This window comes from Cyprinus carpio, chromosome B16, assembly GCF_018340385.1.
Source record: "Cyprinus carpio isolate SPL01 chromosome B16, ASM1834038v1, whole genome shotgun sequence".
NCBI classification, from domain to species: Eukaryota; Metazoa; Chordata; class Actinopteri; order Cypriniformes; family Cyprinidae; genus Cyprinus; species Cyprinus carpio.
In genome coordinates, this window is record NC_056612.1 from 11,272,340 (window position 1) to 11,294,760 (window position 22,421).

Genomic DNA, 22,421 nt, shown 5'->3' on the forward strand with positions numbered 1-22,421 from the left:
AATGTGAAGCGCTGCTGCAGATATCTCAGAAGGTTTAAGAAGGTAGCGTTCTGACCTTGCTGTTCTGGATGAGGCGGAGGATGTGCTCGAAACAGTTGTTATTGAGAAAGATAGCCTGCAACACCGGCCGGTCTGAACACTGCAGGATCTCTGGGATAGCATCTGCAGGGCAAAAACACAAGAACATTCAACTTTTTGACTTGTGCCTTCTGGAGAGATAGAACTGTGTCAGTTTTAAGCACTTCAATGCTGGGACAGCTTCATTACTCATGGAGAAGAAATGAAATGCAACCAAAGTTGTAGAGGCATCATGAAAGCTACTAAACACACAGTCTTTGGGAACCTAATGAACACAAACAGACAGTGCAAATACAACGCAACCCCTCAACAAAACAAACAAGCAGCATCCTAACAGTCATGGAACCTCAATATTGTCCTTTGTGTTCCATAGAAACAAGTAATACCAGTTTGGGAGAACATGAGGGTGAGTCAATAATGATAGAATGTTCATTTTTGGGTGAACTATCGCTTTAAAAGGAAATATTATGAAATGGATGAAGAGAGTTTTTTTGGACTACTTAAAGAAACTGCAAGAAAGAATAAATAAACAACAAAACAACAAATTACTAAACACTGAAATAAAAAAATAAAAAAATAAAAAACAAACAAAAAGATTAAACGAAACCATCCTAACAGCTATAGAATCTAAAGAGTGAGTGATTTGAAACACGCTACAAAAGTAGCTACTGAACACAAATAGCATTCTGCATAGGAGACTAAACTCAAAGCATGACATTAACATGTTTCTAAGCAAGTAGCATGATAACCAAATAAACACAAAAATACACAATTAGGCCTCTAAATGGCAGAATAATTCAATTAGGGAATATTGGTGCATTCAAGGGATAGTTCACCTGAAAATTAAAATTTTGGCATCATATACTCAATATCATTACAAACCTGCATGACTTTATTTGCTCTGCAGAACACAAAAGAAGATTTTTGTAGAATATAAATAGAGAGCCTTTTAACTAAAGTCAGTGGTGTGCAATGCTGAGACATTTTTGAAAATATCTTCAATTGAGTTCCACAGAAGGAAATAATTAAAAAAAAAAGATGTGAGGGCAAATATTCTCTTACTCAGCATATGTTCGAGAAGGGTAATGAGGTTATCCTCCCAGGTCTGCATATCTTCCTGCTGGCGGTCTGGTGGCCGGTTCCAGTTAAGCAGCTGGAAGTAACTATCCAGCACTGTCCGGATCTCAACCTGCCTCTCGTTTGGGCTGCTGGAGTGCAGAAGGTGGATCATTGCAGTCAGGCACCGCAGGGTCATTTTGAGCAGCCAAGGATCCTTGGGCTCTTGTGGGGGTGAGGCAGGAGTGAGGCACCAGGAATGCAGCACAGACATGAGGTCCTTCACAGCCTGGGGGGTGATGGAGAGAAGGCCGTTCTTCTGAAAAACAAACAAACAAACAAACAAACAACCAACAGCACATTACACACTAATATAGTAAGGTTTGTGGTTGCAAAATCAGAGATCCCTCTGAAATCCCTCATGCGTTAATACATGACCAGAGAGTCTCATTTACCTTGCATCCACTGATTACAGCTCCCTGTAAATGCACCAGTCTCACCACGAGCGGCTCTGGGATTAGTTCACTCTCTTGTAGGTAGTCTGTGGGTGTAGCCAGTCATTTAGTCACAAGAATATTAAAGCTGAGCATTGTTTGTGCAATTTTTATTACTGTAACATTTTAAGGCACAAAAACGTATTTTTATTGGAGAGAAAGTGTGGTCCAATGTTGTTTGACAGAATTAAATAATAAACCACCTATCATACAAAAACACTGAGGCTTCAAATGAAGGGCTTAAAGGCTTTTGTTGTTCTGTTTACTGAAACTACAAGAAAGAAATAATAAACACTGAAACAAAAAACAAAAAGTAAAGCAAAACTAAACAAAGACAAACTAAAGAAACAAAACTAAACTAAACAAAATGATCAAAAAGAACAAAACAAAAAACTAAATAAAACAAAACACCAAAATATGAACCAGGAGAGTTTTTGAGTTTTAAGTTGCTCCACAGTGTGGACCTGAGATTTCATTTTTTTTTTGGGGGGGGGGGGGGGGGGGGGGATTTGCCATGTCACTCACAAATTTCTGTTCCAAAACCCTGAAGTGTGTGTTCATATGGCCACCCTACCTTTGAATTTAGTACATGTAGATGAGAAAATCGAACAAACCTCAAACAAACAAGTTTACCATTACATCATAAACACGATGTGGAGAAACCTTTTGGTGAAAAACAACTTTTTAGCACAAGAATCTAGTTTACCTCGCATCACGACCACAGGCTACTTGGACCCACTGCAGCTTGCCTATTAACTAGCTTATAATCACTTGAACAAAGCTTGCATCATTATCAGGATTATGTTATTTGTTTTAGTCATTGCCTGCAGGCTGCAACAGTCCTGCTTCTCATATTCAAGTTATGTGCTTATAAAGAGTCCATGTCAAATCTAGACTGCATCATGTCCCCTTCCTCACTCTTTCCTGCCTCAACTGTCCAATATATCACATTACCTCAATAATCTATAAATAAAATGCAGATCTCTCCCTATATATCCTTATATGGAAGGTTGCTTCTACAGAATGTCAAGACAGAGCTTGACACAAACTAACAGAAGAAACAAGTCATAACCATCTATCACTTAAAAAAAAGACAAGTCCACTGATTCAAGATGATTTACATGAAGCACATTTAAAGGCAAATAAAATGACAAAACAGAGCCCTTAATCACAATGGATTAATACTATAGGGATGAGATCGCCACTTCTTTAGAAACAAGATTTTCTCCTGGGAGGCGGGATGTGCGATATCTCACAGGATGTGAATATGGGTGTAAATGGAGAAAATGAAAGATTGTGTCAAAGGAAGGAGTGGGTGACATACCATGGAAGAGCAAAGGAAGCTCCTCTGGTAGAACAAGAGGTGAGAATTTATACTTGCTTCTCTCCAGCATACTGACCTCCTCCCTGAAAAACACACAAATCAAAGCTCTTTTTGGAAATATCTACTTAGTTCCTATTTACTACTAAAACAATAAGCTACAGGACACTGCAGTAAATCTTCTTAATCTATAATCAAGAATATATCTTGAGTTTTCATGTTTTAAGCATAAATCTAGCAAAGAGTTAAAATATTATTTAATAACAATAATGAAAAACAGCAATGTAGTTGTATAGATTACTTGCAAATCGTAATCTGTAACAGAATCCAAAATCCAAAAATTTTCATTAGTAATATTATCCGGAATCTGATTATGTTATCCAGATTACATGTAATCAATTACTACCCAGCTCTGTGTGTGTATAAATATATATATATACACACACACATATGGATGTTTCATGGTGCAAGTTGATTAATAGACTCTTACACCATAGTGTTGGCATCAAAAATGTTTATTTTTCTTACCCACTGGCAACTTGTTTGTTGTTTTAAGCATAAATCTCAAAAAATAATAAATTATTAAATATAACAACAACAACAAAAAGTAAAACGGTATCACCACGTTTTAATACCATGATATAGGCTATACCAAATATATCTCAAGCTATTTCATTGAACAATAATGATTAATCTACTAGACACCATTATGCTGACATAATATCTCAAGATACTACAAAGAATGTTTTCATAAAAACATTGTAACACTGTAATACTTTAATATAGTATAAGGGACTACTCAATTCATCTGCCAAATACATTAGTATTACATTTATGAATAAATTAATAAATAAAAATGAATACATATTTAATAAATAGTTCATTAGTCTATTTGTAGGCTGTTTACAGAGGCCAAGAAAGGTGGACTGTTTCATAATACACCTCAGTTCATAACCTGCACATTAGTGGATGGGCAGAACAGTGCTCCTTGAAGAGATGCATACATACTCTTGGAAGTTTGTGCTGTGCGTAGTTCAGACAGTTGAGCATAAAAAGGAATGAGAGCTGAGAGGTGAGGACTGGGTGTGTTATTAACTGTTAGAGTGGAGCTGAAACAGAGCTAGCCGCTCTTAATGGCTCCTACGCATTCTTGTAGTGGTTTAACACCCTGCCCAACTAACAGACACACACTCACCCTGCCTGTCGTCTCCTCCACGTCTGATAAGGGTCAAAGAGATTTTCGCACAGCAACAGGCCATGTTGTACCACCGACTGTAAAGTGCTCTGATCATCTGGCTGCTTCTTCAGCTGTAACACACATACATAAACACACTCAAATGAGTCTTACACAATACACAAACCTATCTGTTTTTGGCTTGTTAACACACAAACAGTCCTTTGAATAAAGTCGAGGTCTTCCACCCAAAGCTTTCTGACTCAACCTGTTCTTTTAGTTCAGAAACCTACAATAACACTACAAGCACATGCATAGTAATAACAATAGCTGCATAGAATAAACTGAATGAAAGTTTCATTGGCATGTTTGGAATAAACAAAAGTTCAACAAATCTGAAGTAGCTTTAAAAAAAAAAAATACCAGAGTAAAACTAGAAAAGTGATCATGAATATAACAGTGGCTTCCTGATATTGATAGAATAATGGAGAGGTGACAAGAAAAAAATAAGACGACGAAGGGGAACTGGATGATGAAATGATGCAAACCTAGACTCAAACTCGCATTTCCCACATAAGCACCATGGCTCAATGTATCAGCAGGGGTGCAAACTGCTATGAAATTGTTTCACAGACTTGTTGACTTCTTACCTGAGTCAAACAGAAGTTTAGGAGCTTGATTGTCTCAAACACAAACCCCGGGGTCTTTTCAGAGTCTATATTTTCCATATTCCTGAAAGCAGAGATTCACATCAGAAAAGGTATTATTGTACAGTCAAGAAAGATCCACATCTGCTATGCAATTTGGCATAAACTGCCGGCTTGTGTTATCCCTGCTGTTTGAAGATAGAAGCTTATCAACAGGGGTTTGAGTCACTGGGGCATTATCACAAAGACAATGAGGGTGTTCACTCTGTGCTCAGTGGGCACTGACCTGCAGATGATGATGAAGAACTTGATGAGGAGCAGTGGGTGTGGAGCAGTGCTGCTCTGATCCTGCCCTGACATGTGGAGGGCACTGTGCCACAGCTGGGTGCTGAGGAACACCAACACCTCCTTGGGGAGGAGGGGGACATCGGCGCTCCATTCCTCCAGCCTGCAGGGAAAAAGAACGATGTTTTGTTTGTTTTTGTTTTGATTTTTGTTTGTTTTGGTTTCATTTTGCTTGCTTTCTTTATGCTTGTTTTGTTTTTATTTTTGCTTATTTTTTGTTTAGCTTTTGTTTTGATTTTTGTTTGTTTGTTTTGATTTTTGCTTGTTCTTTGTTTTGCTTTTTGTTTGTTTTGTTTTATTTTTTGCTTGTTTTTTGTTTTGCTTTTTGTTTGTTTTGCTTTTATTTAGCTTTTTGTTTTGTTTGTCATTTGTTTTGATGAGGCACTGGTAAATAGACATTTAAAAAGTCAAAGCACTATTTTCACTGTCACTGAACATATGCCTTGGACTTACACCTTGGCATTGTCCACACAGAGCACAAATTAATGTTTCATCTATTAATTTTTTTTTTTTTTTAAGCTGTGCATGTCTTCGGCTATTGCGTCACATTTTGCTGTTTTGATGTTCCTAAAAATCTTTTCCAGACAGCCTAAAGTTATTTTTATACAACTGATCTTTTTCTTAATGTTAAATAGGCAACCCTAGGTGAACCACAACATTGGGCTGGAATTGATCCTTCCTCTCCAACACAATCTTTAGATCACAGATCTGGTGTGCACTGAATTAGCCAATATCAAAACTCACTAAATCAAAGTATTCAAAATATGGATTTTTCAAACTCACCATCCGTTAAATGAGATATTAAACAAATATAGGCCTTAAAATACCATCATAATTAGAGTTCCATCTGGACCTGACCACCTACAGATCAACTCCCTCTGCCTGTGACATTTTGATAGGTCAGCATGTAACCGACTCACCGACGAGGCTCCGTCGACTGCACATCAATGACCTTCTCAAAAGACGCCACGAATGCCTCCAACCATTGCTGCAGGTAAACGACATCTTTCTGAAAGACAGAGAGAGATAAAAGGAAAAGGTAAGAGGCTGTAAAACATGTTTGACAGGACAACCCCAAGGTCAGAGAGGTCTAGGTTACAAACAAACTCACACATAAGATAATCCAAACTGCTGATCTCTTTGTGTGTCTATGGGTACTCCTTTTGCATCTAAATTGAAAAGTTCTTGTAAAACCACATCCACTGTGCCCAGTCCAGTTGTTTTTGAACACATAATTTGTGAAAAACGCATCTTATCGGGGTCAAATGAAACTGAAGCCAGATTAATCGGAACTTCCTTAATACCAGTTAATCAACTAACCCAGTCAACTAGCCCAGTCTCTCAGGCAACCTAAAAGCTATTCAGCTTGGAAATTATGTAATTTTGCACATGCATATAAAACCTTTATACCATGAGCATGACTGGGTGCTATCTCCAAAATCAGAGCATGCACACACTTGTGTTAACACAACAGGAAACTAAAGGGTATGCAAACTTGTGCAATGTAACAGTGTATACTGTGAATTCGTAATGCAATAAAAGCAGTGACAATGGCTTTGTCTATGAGACAAAAAACAAGTTGCACTTGCACAATCCATAATGTCTTGCATTAAACTGTTTGTGCAATACAAATATGCCCCAGTAACAACCCGTTGTATATCTAATGTACATTTTTTTCCAAAAAAAAAAAAAAAAATTCTGACAGCGTACATCATAATGTTTGCCATATGCCAACAGTTATCAGTAGCTGTATTAGTTTCTTTGATAAACAGATCTTAAAATCGCCACCATTGCAACCTAATCTACAAGAAATTCCCTTTATCGCTCTTCAAATCATATTGTTGTTAGAAGTCCCTTTTTTCTGAGCTGAGAAGTATGAAATTCTGTAATCTTTCCACTAGTCGAGAATGAGCTGGAGCAAAGAAAGCTGGTCATGGATGCACACCTGGATCTAATGCCAGCAAAGGTGCATAAACCATCAGTCATACTGCGAACCTGCTATTTGATCTCATGAATCCATAATAACTGAAACAGAAGGCCTAGTTAAACAGATCTGATATCCTTTCTGGGTAATTTAATAAGATAAAGTCGTTGTAGAAGGTTCATGCAGCAATGCATAGTCATAGAAGAAAGAAAACTGAAACTGATCAAATGTAGACCTTGAATGCAATGTAAGCAGAATGCAGTAGAATCAGAACTCTGAATTTTATTTGTTCAGTCATCATCATCATTATCAGTGAATTTAAGGAAATACTGATAAAATTCATCTTTGATGGAGAGATCACAATAACATTTACTGTAAAGTTCTGTCAAGAATGAGTCACATGTGTACCAACATGAACAAACCGAGGAGCTTTGCTTAGCTTAAATGATGCAACTTGATCCACCTACTCATATTGGGGAAGTTGGGCTGTCAGCAGCTTCATAAAAACACTCTCTGATATGTACACACTCTGATAGCAAAATACAGAGGGCTTCTGGCATACCGAAACAATGAGCACTGCAGCAAAAAGCAACTGTAAAATAACTCTAAACCTGCTCAAGATGCAAAGAAACAAACTTTACCAATTGTTGTTCATTTAGGGGCCAGTCCATGTCTCATGGCAGGTGATGTGTGGTGGAGGGGGTCTTGTTACCCCGGTCTCTGCTGAGCCCCCACCAAGCTGCTTCTATAAAGTCCAGAATGTGTCTTCCTGGAAGCATCAGAATCATTCAGAATCCATCATGACGCCTCCGCTTGTTTACTTCTCTGCTCTTGTCTGCTCTCTTGCTGTCTGTACTTCTGTCGAGCAACCAGGAAATGGCAAGTCACTTTAACTGAGCCATATTTCCTGTCTTCTCTGAGCTGGGCTCATCGTCACCATGTTCTCTTCCTCCTTTGCCGCTACCACAGCTTTATTGGTGGAGTATGTTTCATCTTGCTACGAACTAAAACCGGTAAGCCACCTGATGCAACCTTTCATAACATTTTGAATAAAAATTATGTCTTTATTCACTTTCATGTTGTTTTAAACCATGACTTTCTTACATTCAAGGAACACAAAAAGAGAAATTTAGAATAATGTACTGGCTGCTCTTTTCCACGCAGACAAAAAGCACTATATAAAACCTCATAAGAGTGACGTATACAACGTGTATTATATTCGGAGACTTTGTGTCACAAACAAGCCGTTGCACACTGCTAATCTTCCTGTCCAGAGAGCTGTTAACCTCTCTGACTGAATCATTAAGTTCAATTTGAGAACAGGATCATTCTGATTCTTGAGCAAATCATTCAGGTCAGTTCTGTTAACTGGATCAACTGAATCATTGAAAGAAATCTGACTTAAAAAATGATTTGTTCATGAAAAAATTCAAATTCTGTCATCATTTACTCACACTCATGTTATTATAAACCCTTAAAACAAATCCCATATGTATAGAGTGGTTTATGCTTAAGTCTTCTGAAGAAACATGATCTCTTTCTATGATGAATATTTTGAATTTAGGCTTTAACTCACATATAAACACTGATCAACACACATACATAGAGCACATCACTTACGTTAAATGATAGCTCAAAGTACTTGCTTGAAGCAATGAGGTTTGATCTTACATGTCAATCAAGTATGGTTTATCAATGTGTATATGCAAATAAAAGCCTAAAATCTGTATATCGTATAAAACAAGCACATCTCTAAAACTGCTCGATTAATATGTACTTCTTTCATGATCCTTTATGAACTTTCTGAAGCCTTACATTTTTAATAGAATAGACTTTCAATGGATGGACTCTTCATTTTTGTTTTGAAGATGAACTACTGTCTTACTGGTTTGGTTTTTGATATTTGGGTGAACCATTCCTTCAAATTTCAACCCGTTTCTCACACGAGTCAAATGACTTACAAAGATTTGGTATACAGCCCATTAAGTCATTTTGAAACTGGACAAACCCAGTTCTCATTCACCTTCAACAAACTGGTTTGTAAACCATCATGCTACCTAAGGCTGACTGACAAAAATGTGATGATGCTGTAATTGAACTGAACTCTTTCTAAAGACCTTGACAGAGTTGAAAGCCCAGTTGTGCAACAGAGAAACCTTTCATTTTGGTACACATGGTTGAGAGCACTGTAAAAGCATGCTTTTATCCCACAAAAAGATTTGGTGTGGCTTTCAAATAATAGCTGGAGGGAAACCTAAAGACTGAGCTTGGTTTAGTATGAATCAGCAGTCAGATGGAAATGACATGCCCTGACTTGACGCATGAAAAAACACTTTTACCACCACATGGGGAATGAACCCTAAATTGAAACTCTTAAAGCAATGACACGGAACTGAAGTTGAGCTGGTATTGAGTCACTTTGCCGATTGATCACTTGATCCTAACTAAGTGCTGAGCTTTACAGGGGAAATGCCAACAGTGTGTCTCTGTAGGCCCAGTGTTGCCTACTGTTTATATCATCACCCTTAATGAGTTTTCCATTTTAAGCTCTGGCACAGCTGAATCCAGTAAATTAGATTTTGAACTTGACACAGATTTCATTTATTGAGACAGCTACGGCAATCATGTTTTATCTTGGATGCTTTTCTAAAGAAACAAAACCATTTATTTACATATGAACTATAACAATATAATCATACTTTGTATGTACTACACAGAGAGTGGGCAGTCTTGTAACCTCTGTTACACCACTAGATGATCTGTCAGGGTTGCTACATTTCAACAGAATTATAAATTGCACTTCCTCAAACAAACAGTCAAAAATAACAGCAACAGCCAACGTGCTAAATTTCTTTAATTGATAATGGGAAATGAAAAAGTTTTAGGCAGATCTAAGAACTGAAACAGATATTGTGAAACCAAACTGTCGTTATTTTTGTATTCACAAACATACATGTGCAACAGTAAATACTTTCTGATTCTTACCATGAATAAGGTACAAAACAGGGCTTGAAACGTGAATTAATCAGTCAATATATAGATATTAAAATATGGGAAATAAATACATATTAGAAAATAATAAGTATATAATTATTATTTTGGGTACTTAACAATAAATTAAAAAAACTGCATTTTTTATAGTAGTATTGAAGTTACAGTTAAGTTATTGGACTTAGCCTATATTTAAATTATATTCAAATATCTTTTTCATACAATACTTTTGGTCACAGAATGAAATGGTTAAAATGGGGAAAAATTTAGATTATTTATGTCAATAATACCTAATGGGTGTCACAATATTATGTACATTTATGTAATCTGATGTTAAAATTATAACACTGTTGTGCGATTTAATTGTTTGATATAGTCAAGAAAGTCCAAACCTCTGATGTGGAACAGACCAAAATCCCCATTTTAAGGGAGGATGGAGACATCTGATGTGTTTAAGATGAACTAGTTTTCATGATAGATTAATTTCATGCTAGACAATATTTTATCAAATTCATTTCTCTAATGAGACACCAGTTTGTACCCTACTCATGGAAACTAATTGCTATTCATTAATCAATTCAATTCAATTAATAATAGTCTTGTGATGATAAAGTAGAGTTAGTTAAATTCAGGTCAGTTCTTGAACGCTATTTGACTCCAGTGGTGTTCTGTAAAGATGGCAAATCACAGATGAGCCATTCTGTCTGAGATTCCTGGCAGCTCAGAGAGCTCGCAGCTGCTCAGCGGACACAAAGAGAGTTTTTCTCTGGGTTTCTATTAATCATTTTCAATGTCAGTAAACACAGGCCTCAGGATATATGTGAAAATCCTCAAATATTCTATCAGGAGGCAACACATATTCAAAATGCTTTAAGATTTTCCTAATTATTTAAGACGAATGAACTTTATACACACCTAGCCAAATAAAAAAGGCCCACCCAGCTGTCATACAAACATCCCACATCTCCACCAACGGCTACTAGCCTCACCCACTACCCTAGCAAACAGAATAATGTCCTTGAAGCATCAATGTTAAAGAAGGAAATTATAACTTCCTCTTAATTAGGCCACAGACTGACTGGGGGATCGAAATTTTAATAGAATAAATAATAGCTTCATGACATACCATTGTGCAAATTAGTAGTATGGCTGAATTACTGTTCCTGATTAGCCTTCTTCCAGATGATTGAAGCTGCTAAATGAGTCAAAGAGGGCTAAATATAGTTAAGCAGTCCCACGGGTAAATCTCGGAAAGTACTGGAGCTACTTGACAGCAGCAGCCTGGACTTATCCCTCCACCTGGGGATTTTTTCTCTAAAAATCTGTGTGGATTTCCCTGCAGCACTGAAAATGTTAAAGCACCTCTTGCTACCTGGTTTTTAACAGGTCTGCTGATTACTTAATATTAATAATCAACTTAATATTAATTATTATGTAATCATTTTATGTGAAAACCTGAATATAAGAAACCAATGTTCAGCTAAATGCTAATTTGCACATACAGTATTAAAATATTTTAAGTTAAATACAAATTTTATATAGATAAATACAATACTATTCACATCAATGGCAGAAAAAAACAACAACAGTTGTTGCATCTCGTTAACCACAGAAGAATCCTGGTTTCAGTTAGGTAAGAGAATAGGTAAGAGTTCAGTAGTATCACTTCCAAAACCAAAATCATATTTTGCTAGGAAGGTATACTATATGCAAGAGCTGCCCAATCAAACTAATGATTTAATGTTTGTAAATTAAGAAATTAAGACAGCCATGAATATTAGTATTGTAATTTTACAGAGGTAATGTAAAATTAAATTAAATTACTATTCTTCTTCTTCTTATTATTATTATTAATTGTATTATTTTTCTTAAATATGTGATTTTGTTACATTACAAGATATATTAAAATAGTAGTATTTCTTATTCTGTTTTTTAATATTTTTAATATTTTTTAAGTAGTAGTAATAAGATTTGATTTAAATTTGGCCAAAAATTTGTCATGTATATATCAATTACTATTATTAATATTATTAATTATATTATTTTTCTTAAATATGTAATTTTGTTACATTACAATCATATATTAAAAGGAGTATTTCTTATTTTGTTTATGTAGTATTACTAATATTTTATCTGAATCTGGCCAAAATTTTGTGATGTATATTATTATTATTATTATTATTATTATTATTATTATTGTTATTATTATTATAATTTTGATTTATGCATTTGGATATTATTTATTTTTTGTATACTGGATTTTTGACTTTTATGAGCTGTAAGCTCTAATCATCAAAATTAAAACAAAAAAACTTTTGAAATGTTTTACTTTACATATAATGAATTTAGAATATATGAAAGTTTCATTTTTTTTCAAATAAGTTACAAAAAATAAAATAAAATAAACATGCGTGCAATGGGCAATGGGCCCTATGTAATGCATTTTGAGGTTACCTTAGATTTCGGTCAAAATGTAATGAATGTAAACTCTCCTGTTTGATATTTTGCTGAAGACAATTATAAGCAAACAAGTAGGTAAAATTTAGATTCATACAGAATCATTTCTATGTGGCCTCCAGAAAAACGTGCAGTTGAGTAACAACACAACATCTTGCAACATAAAAACAAAGCCATTGTACAAAAACAATAGCATCGGCACATCAGTGTAAATGCCTGAAGTCAAAGCTTAGATCACAGCCTTCTGGTTTATCCAGACAGTCTGTTTGTGTGCACACATCCTCTGCCTCTTCAAGTCAGCAGCTACGTCAGTGACTCAAACAAAATATGTCACAGTCATAAAATGCATTACAAAATCAGGAACTAGCCAACCTTTTTGTATCTTTTTGATTAATCTGCTGTTCAAAGTACATGTTGTAGCTCTTTGGGTTTGACAGTGCAGATTCATTCTCATGTCTGCCTAATACTCAGATCATTTAGGTGGTCAATCATGGACTGTAATGGGTTCTTGTTTATACTGATAAAACATTACTATTACGTAGCGAAAGCAGATTTTGGCAGATAAGCATTGGTAACTGTATACACTCTACTTATGAAGATGTCTCATTCTTCAAAACTTGGCAGTAGTGACCTTAGGCCTCAGTAAAGTGATAAGTTATTAATATTTAATCAAATAAATGAATATTGTAGATATTTGTTCTCAAAATATTATGTTTAGATCAGGGATGCACAATAAATATCGGCAGATAATTAATTAATATATAAGCTAATTGCTTTACTGACAAGATGTGTATTAATTATCGGCCGATATTTATTGTGCACCCCTAGTTTAGATAAATAGTCATCCAGTGCTAAAACATGGTGTAGAATATATCAAAGAAGGCAAATATCAGAGATTCCTATAAAGAAAAGCACAGGCCATCCAATAAATCAGCTCTACAGAGTTTAGACATTGAACTGTTAGAATAATCAATCAGATGTCTCTGGAGAAATGGACTGCAAACATTTCATTAGACTGCCTGGATAACACAATACTCTTAAAAAAGGTTCCAAAAGCAGCAAAAGTGGTACTCACTGCAGAGCCAAATTGGTAAAATGGGTGGGGCTTAATCTAGTCTAGCCCCACCCCTGTGGACCTAATGGGTGGAGCTTGATCTAGTGTATAGTATGTATAGGGCTAGGGCTATTGTTTAGGGTTGGACCTCCAAGCTTTAGCCATTATGTCCAGAGACATCAAGCTATGCCCACCTGCTCTTCAGCAAACAGCTTCTCTCCAAAAGGTGGATTTTGACAGTGATGCCAAAGGACCTTCTTAAAAGAACCATTCCGTCTAGTCTGAAGAATATTTTAATAATCTAAAGAACCTTTCTCCACTATAAATAACCTTTTGTGCAATGGTAAGGTTCCATGGATGTTAAAGGAACCATCAATGCCAAAGTTTTAAATGTGAATGTTAAATTAGTTTTTCCAACTTCCCTGACAATGAACAAAGGCAAAGCCCTGTTGAATACTTTAAAGCATCTATTAAAGTGTTGAACTAACCAGCACAAAGATTTGAAACCTCTAAGTTACTCTGCTTGGAGAATTGTGAGGGGAAGATAAAACAAGAGCTGAAAATGCTTTTAAGATCCTCACGTGTGAAATTCTGGCATTCACATCAGATTTTGAACTTGTATGCCAACTTTTGTCTTAAACGTGATGTAAATCTCAAAAACTTGACTTACAGGTACATGACAAAGGTACACAATGGCAGTTCAGAGAATTGAGGCGGGTGCTGCCAGGACTCTCAGCCTATTGTGACAATATATTAAAATCTATTCAGATGTACAAGCTGGTTTGTCATCTGTAAAAACATACACACCTGCCAAGTCAGTCTCCTCCTAGGAGGAGCACGTGCAAGGAGCAACGAACAACCGAAAAATAGTTGTAATATAACATAATAGGCATGATTGCGCAACCATGAGGGCATCCAGCAGGTCTGACACCTCATGTTGATGATAATTTCTTAGAATTGTGAAAGATTCTATGATGTTCTGTTAATGCTGTCATCATTTTCTCTTCCTCATCTCAACTCCAGTGGTGCTTTTATTGTCCTTTTTTTTTATAGGAGTTCTGCAGCATGAATCACCATTAACTTTCCTCATCAACTAGAAGCTCCAGAACCTCATTTTGTTTTTCATGAATGTCGGGTGTACTGTTTTTCCATCGTTGAAAGCTATTTTAAATACAGATCTAGAAAACTAGCTCAAGTTTATTTGTAGATCATCCTGCACGAAGGTCCTCCACAGAATATAGAGCACCAACCCTCGAACTCACAAAAATCACAACACACACACACACACAAGCTTGTTATTTTCCAAAACCCCTTCCTCATTTGGTTTTCAGCTGAATTGGGGTGATGATGTGTACCATGTGTTTGTCAACTCACAAACAGGTTGTGCAGAGAGGTTACAAATGGTAGCAACCATGGCAGGAAGTGGTTTTTATCACATCAATGTTGTCCTCTGAACAGCACACTCAAGAGGAAGTGGTCTGAAAGAGGCAGTGTTGCGCTCGCAGCCAAAAGAAAAAAATAGCTGGCACATCATTACAAATACAGCGAAATCACCGGAATGACATGACGTTAAACTTTGCTGTTCTTCTGCGATTGTATACAGTTGCCTCTTACGGGGAAGAAGTATTCAGCCAAATACAATCTAACACGCTTGCTTAACAGTGAGCTCTTCTGTACAAAAGTTTTACACTTAAATAAACGAATGAAAAATATGTTTAAAGTCATATAGACTCACATGTGATAAAGACTGTTTTATTCTACATGGAGAGGGTCACCTTATGGGGACAGCCAACCAAATACTATTCAATCTGTCTTGGTAGCCTTCCCCTAACTGAGCACATTTCCTCACAGAATACATTAATCATGCCTGACAGCAAATGATGCATTTCCACAATGCAAACATTTGCTTTTGTGCAATGCTACATCCACACCACTAGGTGTCAGTAAGTCCAAGATGACTGCATATTGGCCAGTGCCAGAAAATAAATATTATTGAACACATCTTTAAATTGAAAATGAAAAAGTAACAGCATATTTTTTTTCTTCTGTACAGTTGGGATGTGAAAGACTAGTTGACTAGCTAACTAAACGGAACTGCAGCTGCTAGTTGACACTTGAAATACTAGTCGAAATATAGTCATTACTGTTACATTTAAAAAAAGAAAGGGAGTACAAATCTGGGGAAGAAAACTAAATCATTTCATTTCACCTCAGACCTTGCACGCATGTTTTTTCATCGTGCCACTCACTAAATGCTCACTAGGAAGACGAGCAAGGTGTGGGAGCATATTTACCGGTATTTACATAATGAATGAAAGTAAAATGGCTTTCTTCAGAAACGTCCGTTGACATTTTTTCATTATTTCAGTTATTTCAAGTTTTTCGAAGTTAAAATAGTTGTTATAAGCACAGCAGTGCTTTGTTTACAGAGGCAAACATGGTAACCACTGTATTTCGCTTGTCCAAAAGTGCCACCTACTGACAGACAGTGAATCTGCATTGTCATTCAGCCCATCTGCTGTTTCTGTTGCTGTCAGTGTTGTAAATTTGAACCGTTAGAAAATAAGATCAATTTGGATAATAATATCTTATTATATTTGACACTTTGAAGAGAAAGCGGACTAAATGATGAAATGTTCTACATATGTCACCAAAGAGAAGTCTGTCATTTTCACCGGAAGATCCAGTTATGAGATTTCGATAAAAAATTATGTTTGCAGAACATTCATAAAAATGACATATAGAATGAATGAATCATTCACAACAAGATCAATAAGACAATTATTTGCCCGCCGTCCCTCTTCTGCCCCAGGCACCACTGAACTATGAACCCCCCCCCCCCCCCAGATCACATATCCCCAGGTCCTTCCACCCCCCCACCCACTAACATACGATGACATGCACCAGTCACTTTGTGCAGCATTGGGTCTGCTCACTACCTCATTCACCATGGAACTGACGTCATTCTACCACCTCATCAGTCAGTTTAAATAAAATAACTGCTCTTGAGCCCTTTTGTCACTTTAATCAGACTGAATAAGCATTTTTTATGCACTAAAAATCTTTTTATCTGCACTGTTTGTTCATTGGTTTGCACTCTATCTGCAATGTGCCTTGCGCTGCTTTATTTAAATTTATTTTTTATTATATGTCTTTTTTACATTCCCTTATTGTATAGTTATATCTTATATTTTATATTGATCTTGATTTTTAGGCTCTACTGTTAGTGTTATCTGTATGCACCGGGGGACTGAGAGTAACACAATTTCGATTCTCTGTATGTATGTACTGTACATGTGGAAGAATTGACAATAAAGCAGACTTGACTTGACTTGACTTGACTTAATAAAAAAAAATATGCTGACTTTATGCTTGAGCAAACATTTTATGCCTGCAACCAGATTCTAAAATAACATAGAACTGCAATAATAAACTAAACTAAACTAAAATAAAATAAAATCAAGCTTAAAGAAGGACACACACTGTGTCAGTCCAAATTTACAAACTTCCCATGAGACCTCATTACATTGTGAGGACATAGGACTCATTCTACGGTCAAATGACTTGCATAATAGGTGAGGAGAGCATTAAATGGGTTTAAAATACAGCAAGCCCTCATGAGCCCAGAGAAAAACAAGCAAATTTTCAACCTTATCTTGTTTAAATCGCAGCTGACATTTAAAATGGGTGTTTCAAACCAGATTCAAAACATTGGAATGCATTGTGCTGTCAACCATGCAGGGGAAACTAACTAACTCAAATATGGGTGTGCAAAAATCACATATGATTTTCCCCCAAAAAATCACATCTATATCAGTGTAACTGCGAGAAAAGGCAGACCCATTTGCCTGCTATAACAATCAGAGGAACCAGTCTATCTACTTTGCATGTCTGGTATGGATCCCTGTTAGCTATATGTGTGAAGTTATTAATAAAAGGGAATGAAATGACAAAGGGCTGCTTTTTAGATTATGAAATGAATGAGATCTAGAGAAACTCCCAGCTATCTGGAGAACTTTGTGCCAAGACCAGCAAGACCAGACTGGAACACTATTGCATAATTTATAAAGCTTCTTTTCCATGCAATCTGCTAACCATACAATATTTTTTAAAGAGTGTCAACTTAAAACAGTGATCTGCATGTAGACATTTCTCTATGGTGACCCCTGGTGCTTCTTGTGTCCTGCACCTGCTGTTTTGGTTACCATGGTAGCCATTCATAAAGAACACTAATAGTGTGCCGTTCCAGCAGACTTCATCTGCTAACCACTAAAGTGGCCATCATGACAGAGTTTCAGAAGGAATACATGGACTCACAACTTCTACATATTGTTTTAATTATATAATTGCTCTCAAAAATGTGCAAGAGCGCAGTGTGGTCGTTGTATGCACTAGTCTGTTGTCAACATAACCATTCTTAATGTGGCATGTCCATTTCTTATTCATAGTGAAGAGAAGCCAGACTCATTTCAGTGAATCAGGTTATTCCAGAATAGTTTCTAAACGGTTAAAAAAAATGATTCAGCGAGTTTCAAGTCATGACATAATCACATTGCCCCTGACATCCTTTAATGGCATATTATATACTCTAAATGTCTCAGAAAAAAAATCCATAGGTACACATATTGATTATTATTATGCCAGGACATTATCCATTAACTTTACAGACATTTTATTCCTAAAACACAAATCAAAATACTGGTAAAACACCAGTGAAAAATCAATACAGAAAATTTGTTTGGATATTTTCTTTCTTTCTTTTATTTTTTATTAAGCTTTATTATAAACGGGTTGCATTGTAATTTCATAGGCCCCAGTTCACTTTGTTTCAACCACGATTCAGCTCATAAAAACAAAGTCATAAAACTGCTGATAAAACGGTCAACTCTCAAACTGTAAACATACAATTCTCTATGCAGTCAGTAAACTGCTTACGAGACCTGCTCGGATCGATTCGTGAACTATCGTTCTTTCGTGAACAAATCGTTAGGAACCGATTCAGCTGATTCACTAAAAAAGATCCGACTCAAAAGAACAATTCGTTCGCAAATCGGACATAGCTAATTCAGAGACAGAGTAAATATAAAGCATATCAGCAATAATACATGAAAAACATATTTTAAATAAACTATAAGCAATTCAAGCATGTAGTTAAAGTTCCCCGGTATTGTGATTAAAGATTTAAAATTAAACATTAAAAAATAGCCTACATCGTATTCACTGTAATGCTGTTGATTAAGTTCAAATAAAAGAACTTGCAAACCACGTTGTCTATTAGAGACTATCTGCAAAATCCAAAGAAAAAGAGAAGTGAGCAGGAAGAGGCATGGCATTACCTGACTCACAGGTAAACACTAGAACTACACAGAATAACTGTAAACATCAGATCGACCTGTTGTGATGAACCATAGCGTTACGCTTAGTGAAAATATCATCAGTCCTTGTCATCAAAATTATCAGTCGCTTCATAACAACATGAAATATTAAGCGAGAGTCAAATATTTTCACTGTGTACGTGCACGCGCAACCTTCCCAAAAAATAACCACGGGCGCACTTCCTGAAACTGTTTCTACACAAATGGGCAAAGGATTATGGCGAGTATTCTTGCCTTTTAACTATATGCAGGATGCGACATGATACAACAACATAAACTCCAAAGCTAGCAGGTGTCGAGTGGCTCACCTTAGTGTAATATAACATCCACAGCTCGTACAGTCGCTCTTTCGAAGCCATTCTCCCTCGCTCTTCTGCGTATTCCCTCCACTGAGCCGTCAATCAAACCATCTGAATATACATCCACAAGCGAAGTGGTCATGGATTGACCCAGGGAATACTGTTTGCTAGAAACGGCATGCTGCTGTACAGCTGTCCACTACCTGGTTGCCAAGCTCTCCCAAAGTTGCATGTCTTTTAGATGGAGGATGGATCAAAATGACAATTCCGAAGAAAGAAACTAGAGAATGCAGAGAGCAACGTTTGTGAAATCTCGCAGGTTAGGCGCTGGATAAACGCACATCTCTGCTGGAGGAATTCTAGAGGAGTTGAACGCACTTGTCTGTGCACGCTTTCATTACCCTGTTCGCACTCACTCCCCTCCTCTCTTCTCCTCTCCTCTCGAGCGTTATAGTGGCAGTAGAGAGCCAAGCAAGGAATAGCCGGGAGGAGTTCAGCCTCAAAGCTGCACAAGATGAAGGAAACCCATTGAGCATCATGTCACAGCTGATTGTGAGAATTAGCAGGGATGGAATGGCACTGGAGAGCAGGAGTGGTGACTTGGTTTGTAGAAAGCAAATTTACATTTACATTATTAATTTGTGAAGCTTCCAGTACACAGGAAAAAGTGTGTGTGTGTGTGTGTGTATATATATATATATATATATATATATATATATATATAGATGATAGATAGATAGATAGATAGATAGATAGATAGATAGATAGATAGATAGATATGAAACAATAGTAAAGTAAATAGTAAAATGACATATGAAACAATAGTAAGTAAATTTATAAATGGACGTTTTCCCTCTCATCTCAATGTCAAAAGTGTCCCAATTTAGTTCTCTCTCTCGCTCTCTCTCTCTACACACACACACACACACATACACACACACATAGACAAAATATGTATGTAAAAAAAAATCTATATACAGAAGTAATTATGGAAGAGAATGTTGTTTGTATTATTATTATTATTATTATTATTACATTTTATTTAATTTTATTTTTAATTCCTAAGATCCTATTTAAAGGGATAGTTCACCAAAAACGAAAGAAAAATAATCACATATCAAATGAAGCCCCACTAACAAGTTTATTAAAAATGAAAGTGTAATTATGCTGGATTTAGCCATGCTCTTAGACATAAATTACAGTGAAATTCAATAAAGATAATACAAAAGACAATAATTTGTTTCAAGCCTACTGAGGTCTCAGGCTTTTTTTTTTTTTTTTTTTTAAATCCTTATTATAGAGTCCTTATTTAAATTGAGCGTTGTTTGGTGATGAGTGTTCATTTGTTCTGGCTCTGCAGTGCATGTTGTTTATGTACAGTTAATGCTGCCTGAATATTTGATGCTTCCATCTTGATTGAAATTTGCACATTAGGACATTGGCTCTGATTCATTGTATAACAGGGTTTACCTGTGATTTTGGATCGTAATTGGGATTTGTCACATTGCTCATGTTAATTGTAATTTATTTTAACAACAGGGGTGGACACCTGAGGCTGGAGAGTCTGAAAGCTTTGAAAGCACAGGTAAAACCAAAACACACACAGGCACACTGTGTCATCATTATTCTACACAACACACTGCAGTATTTATTATTCTCCACAAAACACACTCTCACTTCACCATTTAGAAGCAAAAAGGATCTAGATGAATTAGCATACACACATATAAATTAAACATATCCCTAATACAGTACATGCCTTTGGCCTGCCATGTTTTATAAAGTATTAATAATCCTTCTTGTTGTGTTAATCACAAAAACAGTGTGACTTGATGAGTTTTTTCACAACTCAAGGTTTTGAGAGTTAAACATCACTATTTTACATTCAAAATGATTGAAGATCCATATGGCCATGCAAACTCTATGCAAATAAACATGTGTTTGGTAAAGAGTCTGAATGATCTCATTTAGTGTCTTTCCATTTTCATTTGGCACATTTGTTTTTGTCTATAACTGCATGTGCAATGACACCGCCATATTTAACATAATTCTGAAGGGTCTATTGTGTCTGGTGCCTGACTGGAACAGCAATATGCTTTTGATGACGGTAAACTTTTAACATAGATTAAAAGATACCACAACTTAACCAATACATCCTTTCTAAGTCAAAGCACATATTTACCCCTTTTCCCACACGATATACTACAATATGGTGCCTTTAAACAATAAAATATTTTTATAAAAATGTTGTCATTTTAGTAATCAAATAAAAGAGAAGTGGTCATAATGCACCATTTGTATTAATCCCTTTGCTAAGTGCATCTCTGTGACTGTTTGGTCACTGGGAAGAGGATGGACCTAGAGGCAGCTGTATTGCCATGGCAATGCCCTACATACCACACCATGTCATGTCACCGGGTGTTTGTTTTCCTGTTTGGGGAACTTGTGTGGGTCATTTTTTCTATTCAGATGAGTTGTGATCTCTGAAATTGTTTTTGATTTAATTTTTATTTTATACATAGAGCCGTGAGTGTTTGTGTATTAAAATGTGTTGTTCATTAGGCTACTTAACTTAAAATCTGCCCAATCTTCATAAATGTTACTTGTTCTTTCTTAGAGCATAGTAGCAAATTGGTTATCTATCTTACATATTTTACTGTTATGATGTTTTAAAGTCTATATGCAGTTGTAAACTGTTGATTTTATTGTATTGTATTTTTTTATTTAGAAGTGTAATTTTTCTTTGTGTATGTGTGTGTAAATCAGTCATTTACCGGTTTCCAGTACAAACATGAAATTATTATCTTATTAGCCGTTAGCTAAAATATAGCCTGTAAATCACCATCCACGTTCTTTATGTGAAAAACAGAATCTGCAGAATCATCTTCAGCTTCAGCTCCAGAAGCTCTGTGTTTCATGGAAAAAGGAAAATTAAAGGATATTGGAGTACGTAAATGATTATATATTTGATTTTTTTGTTAAATAAAAAAAAATGCATCCAGACTACTAACCTGAGCTCATGTGTACATTAAAGTCTTGCACATATCAGATGCTCACAGAGTCAGAGAAAATCCTAAATCCTGCATATGTGACTATAATCAGATGATCTAAACAGGCCTTACGTTACCATCGCACAGATGAATGTATTATTTATATTTAACTTTTTTATTGTATAGTAAGGCATGTAATATTATAATTACGTTGTC

The 22,421-nt window shown here is 36.0% G+C and overlaps 1 protein-coding gene across 1 annotated transcript in view; it reads right to left on the bottom strand.

The window, feature by feature from the left end:
* The window catches only part of LOC109063164 (neurobeachin-like protein 2), a 59,121-nt gene extending 39,491 nt beyond the window's left edge, over positions 1-19,630 (bottom strand). Inside the window, 9 exon segments of the mRNA XM_042740720.1 lie at positions 56-162; positions 1,141-1,453; positions 1,590-1,675; positions 2,953-3,035; positions 4,145-4,257; positions 4,774-4,855; positions 5,057-5,218; positions 6,036-6,124; positions 19,225-19,630. Of these exon segments, the coding sequence (XP_042596654.1) occupies positions 56-162; positions 1,141-1,453; positions 1,590-1,675; positions 2,953-3,035; positions 4,145-4,257; positions 4,774-4,855; positions 5,057-5,218; positions 6,036-6,124; positions 19,225-19,275 (1,086 nt within the window). The 5' untranslated portion in view covers positions 19,276-19,630.
* Between the last annotated feature and the right edge of the window lie 2,791 nt (positions 19,631-22,421).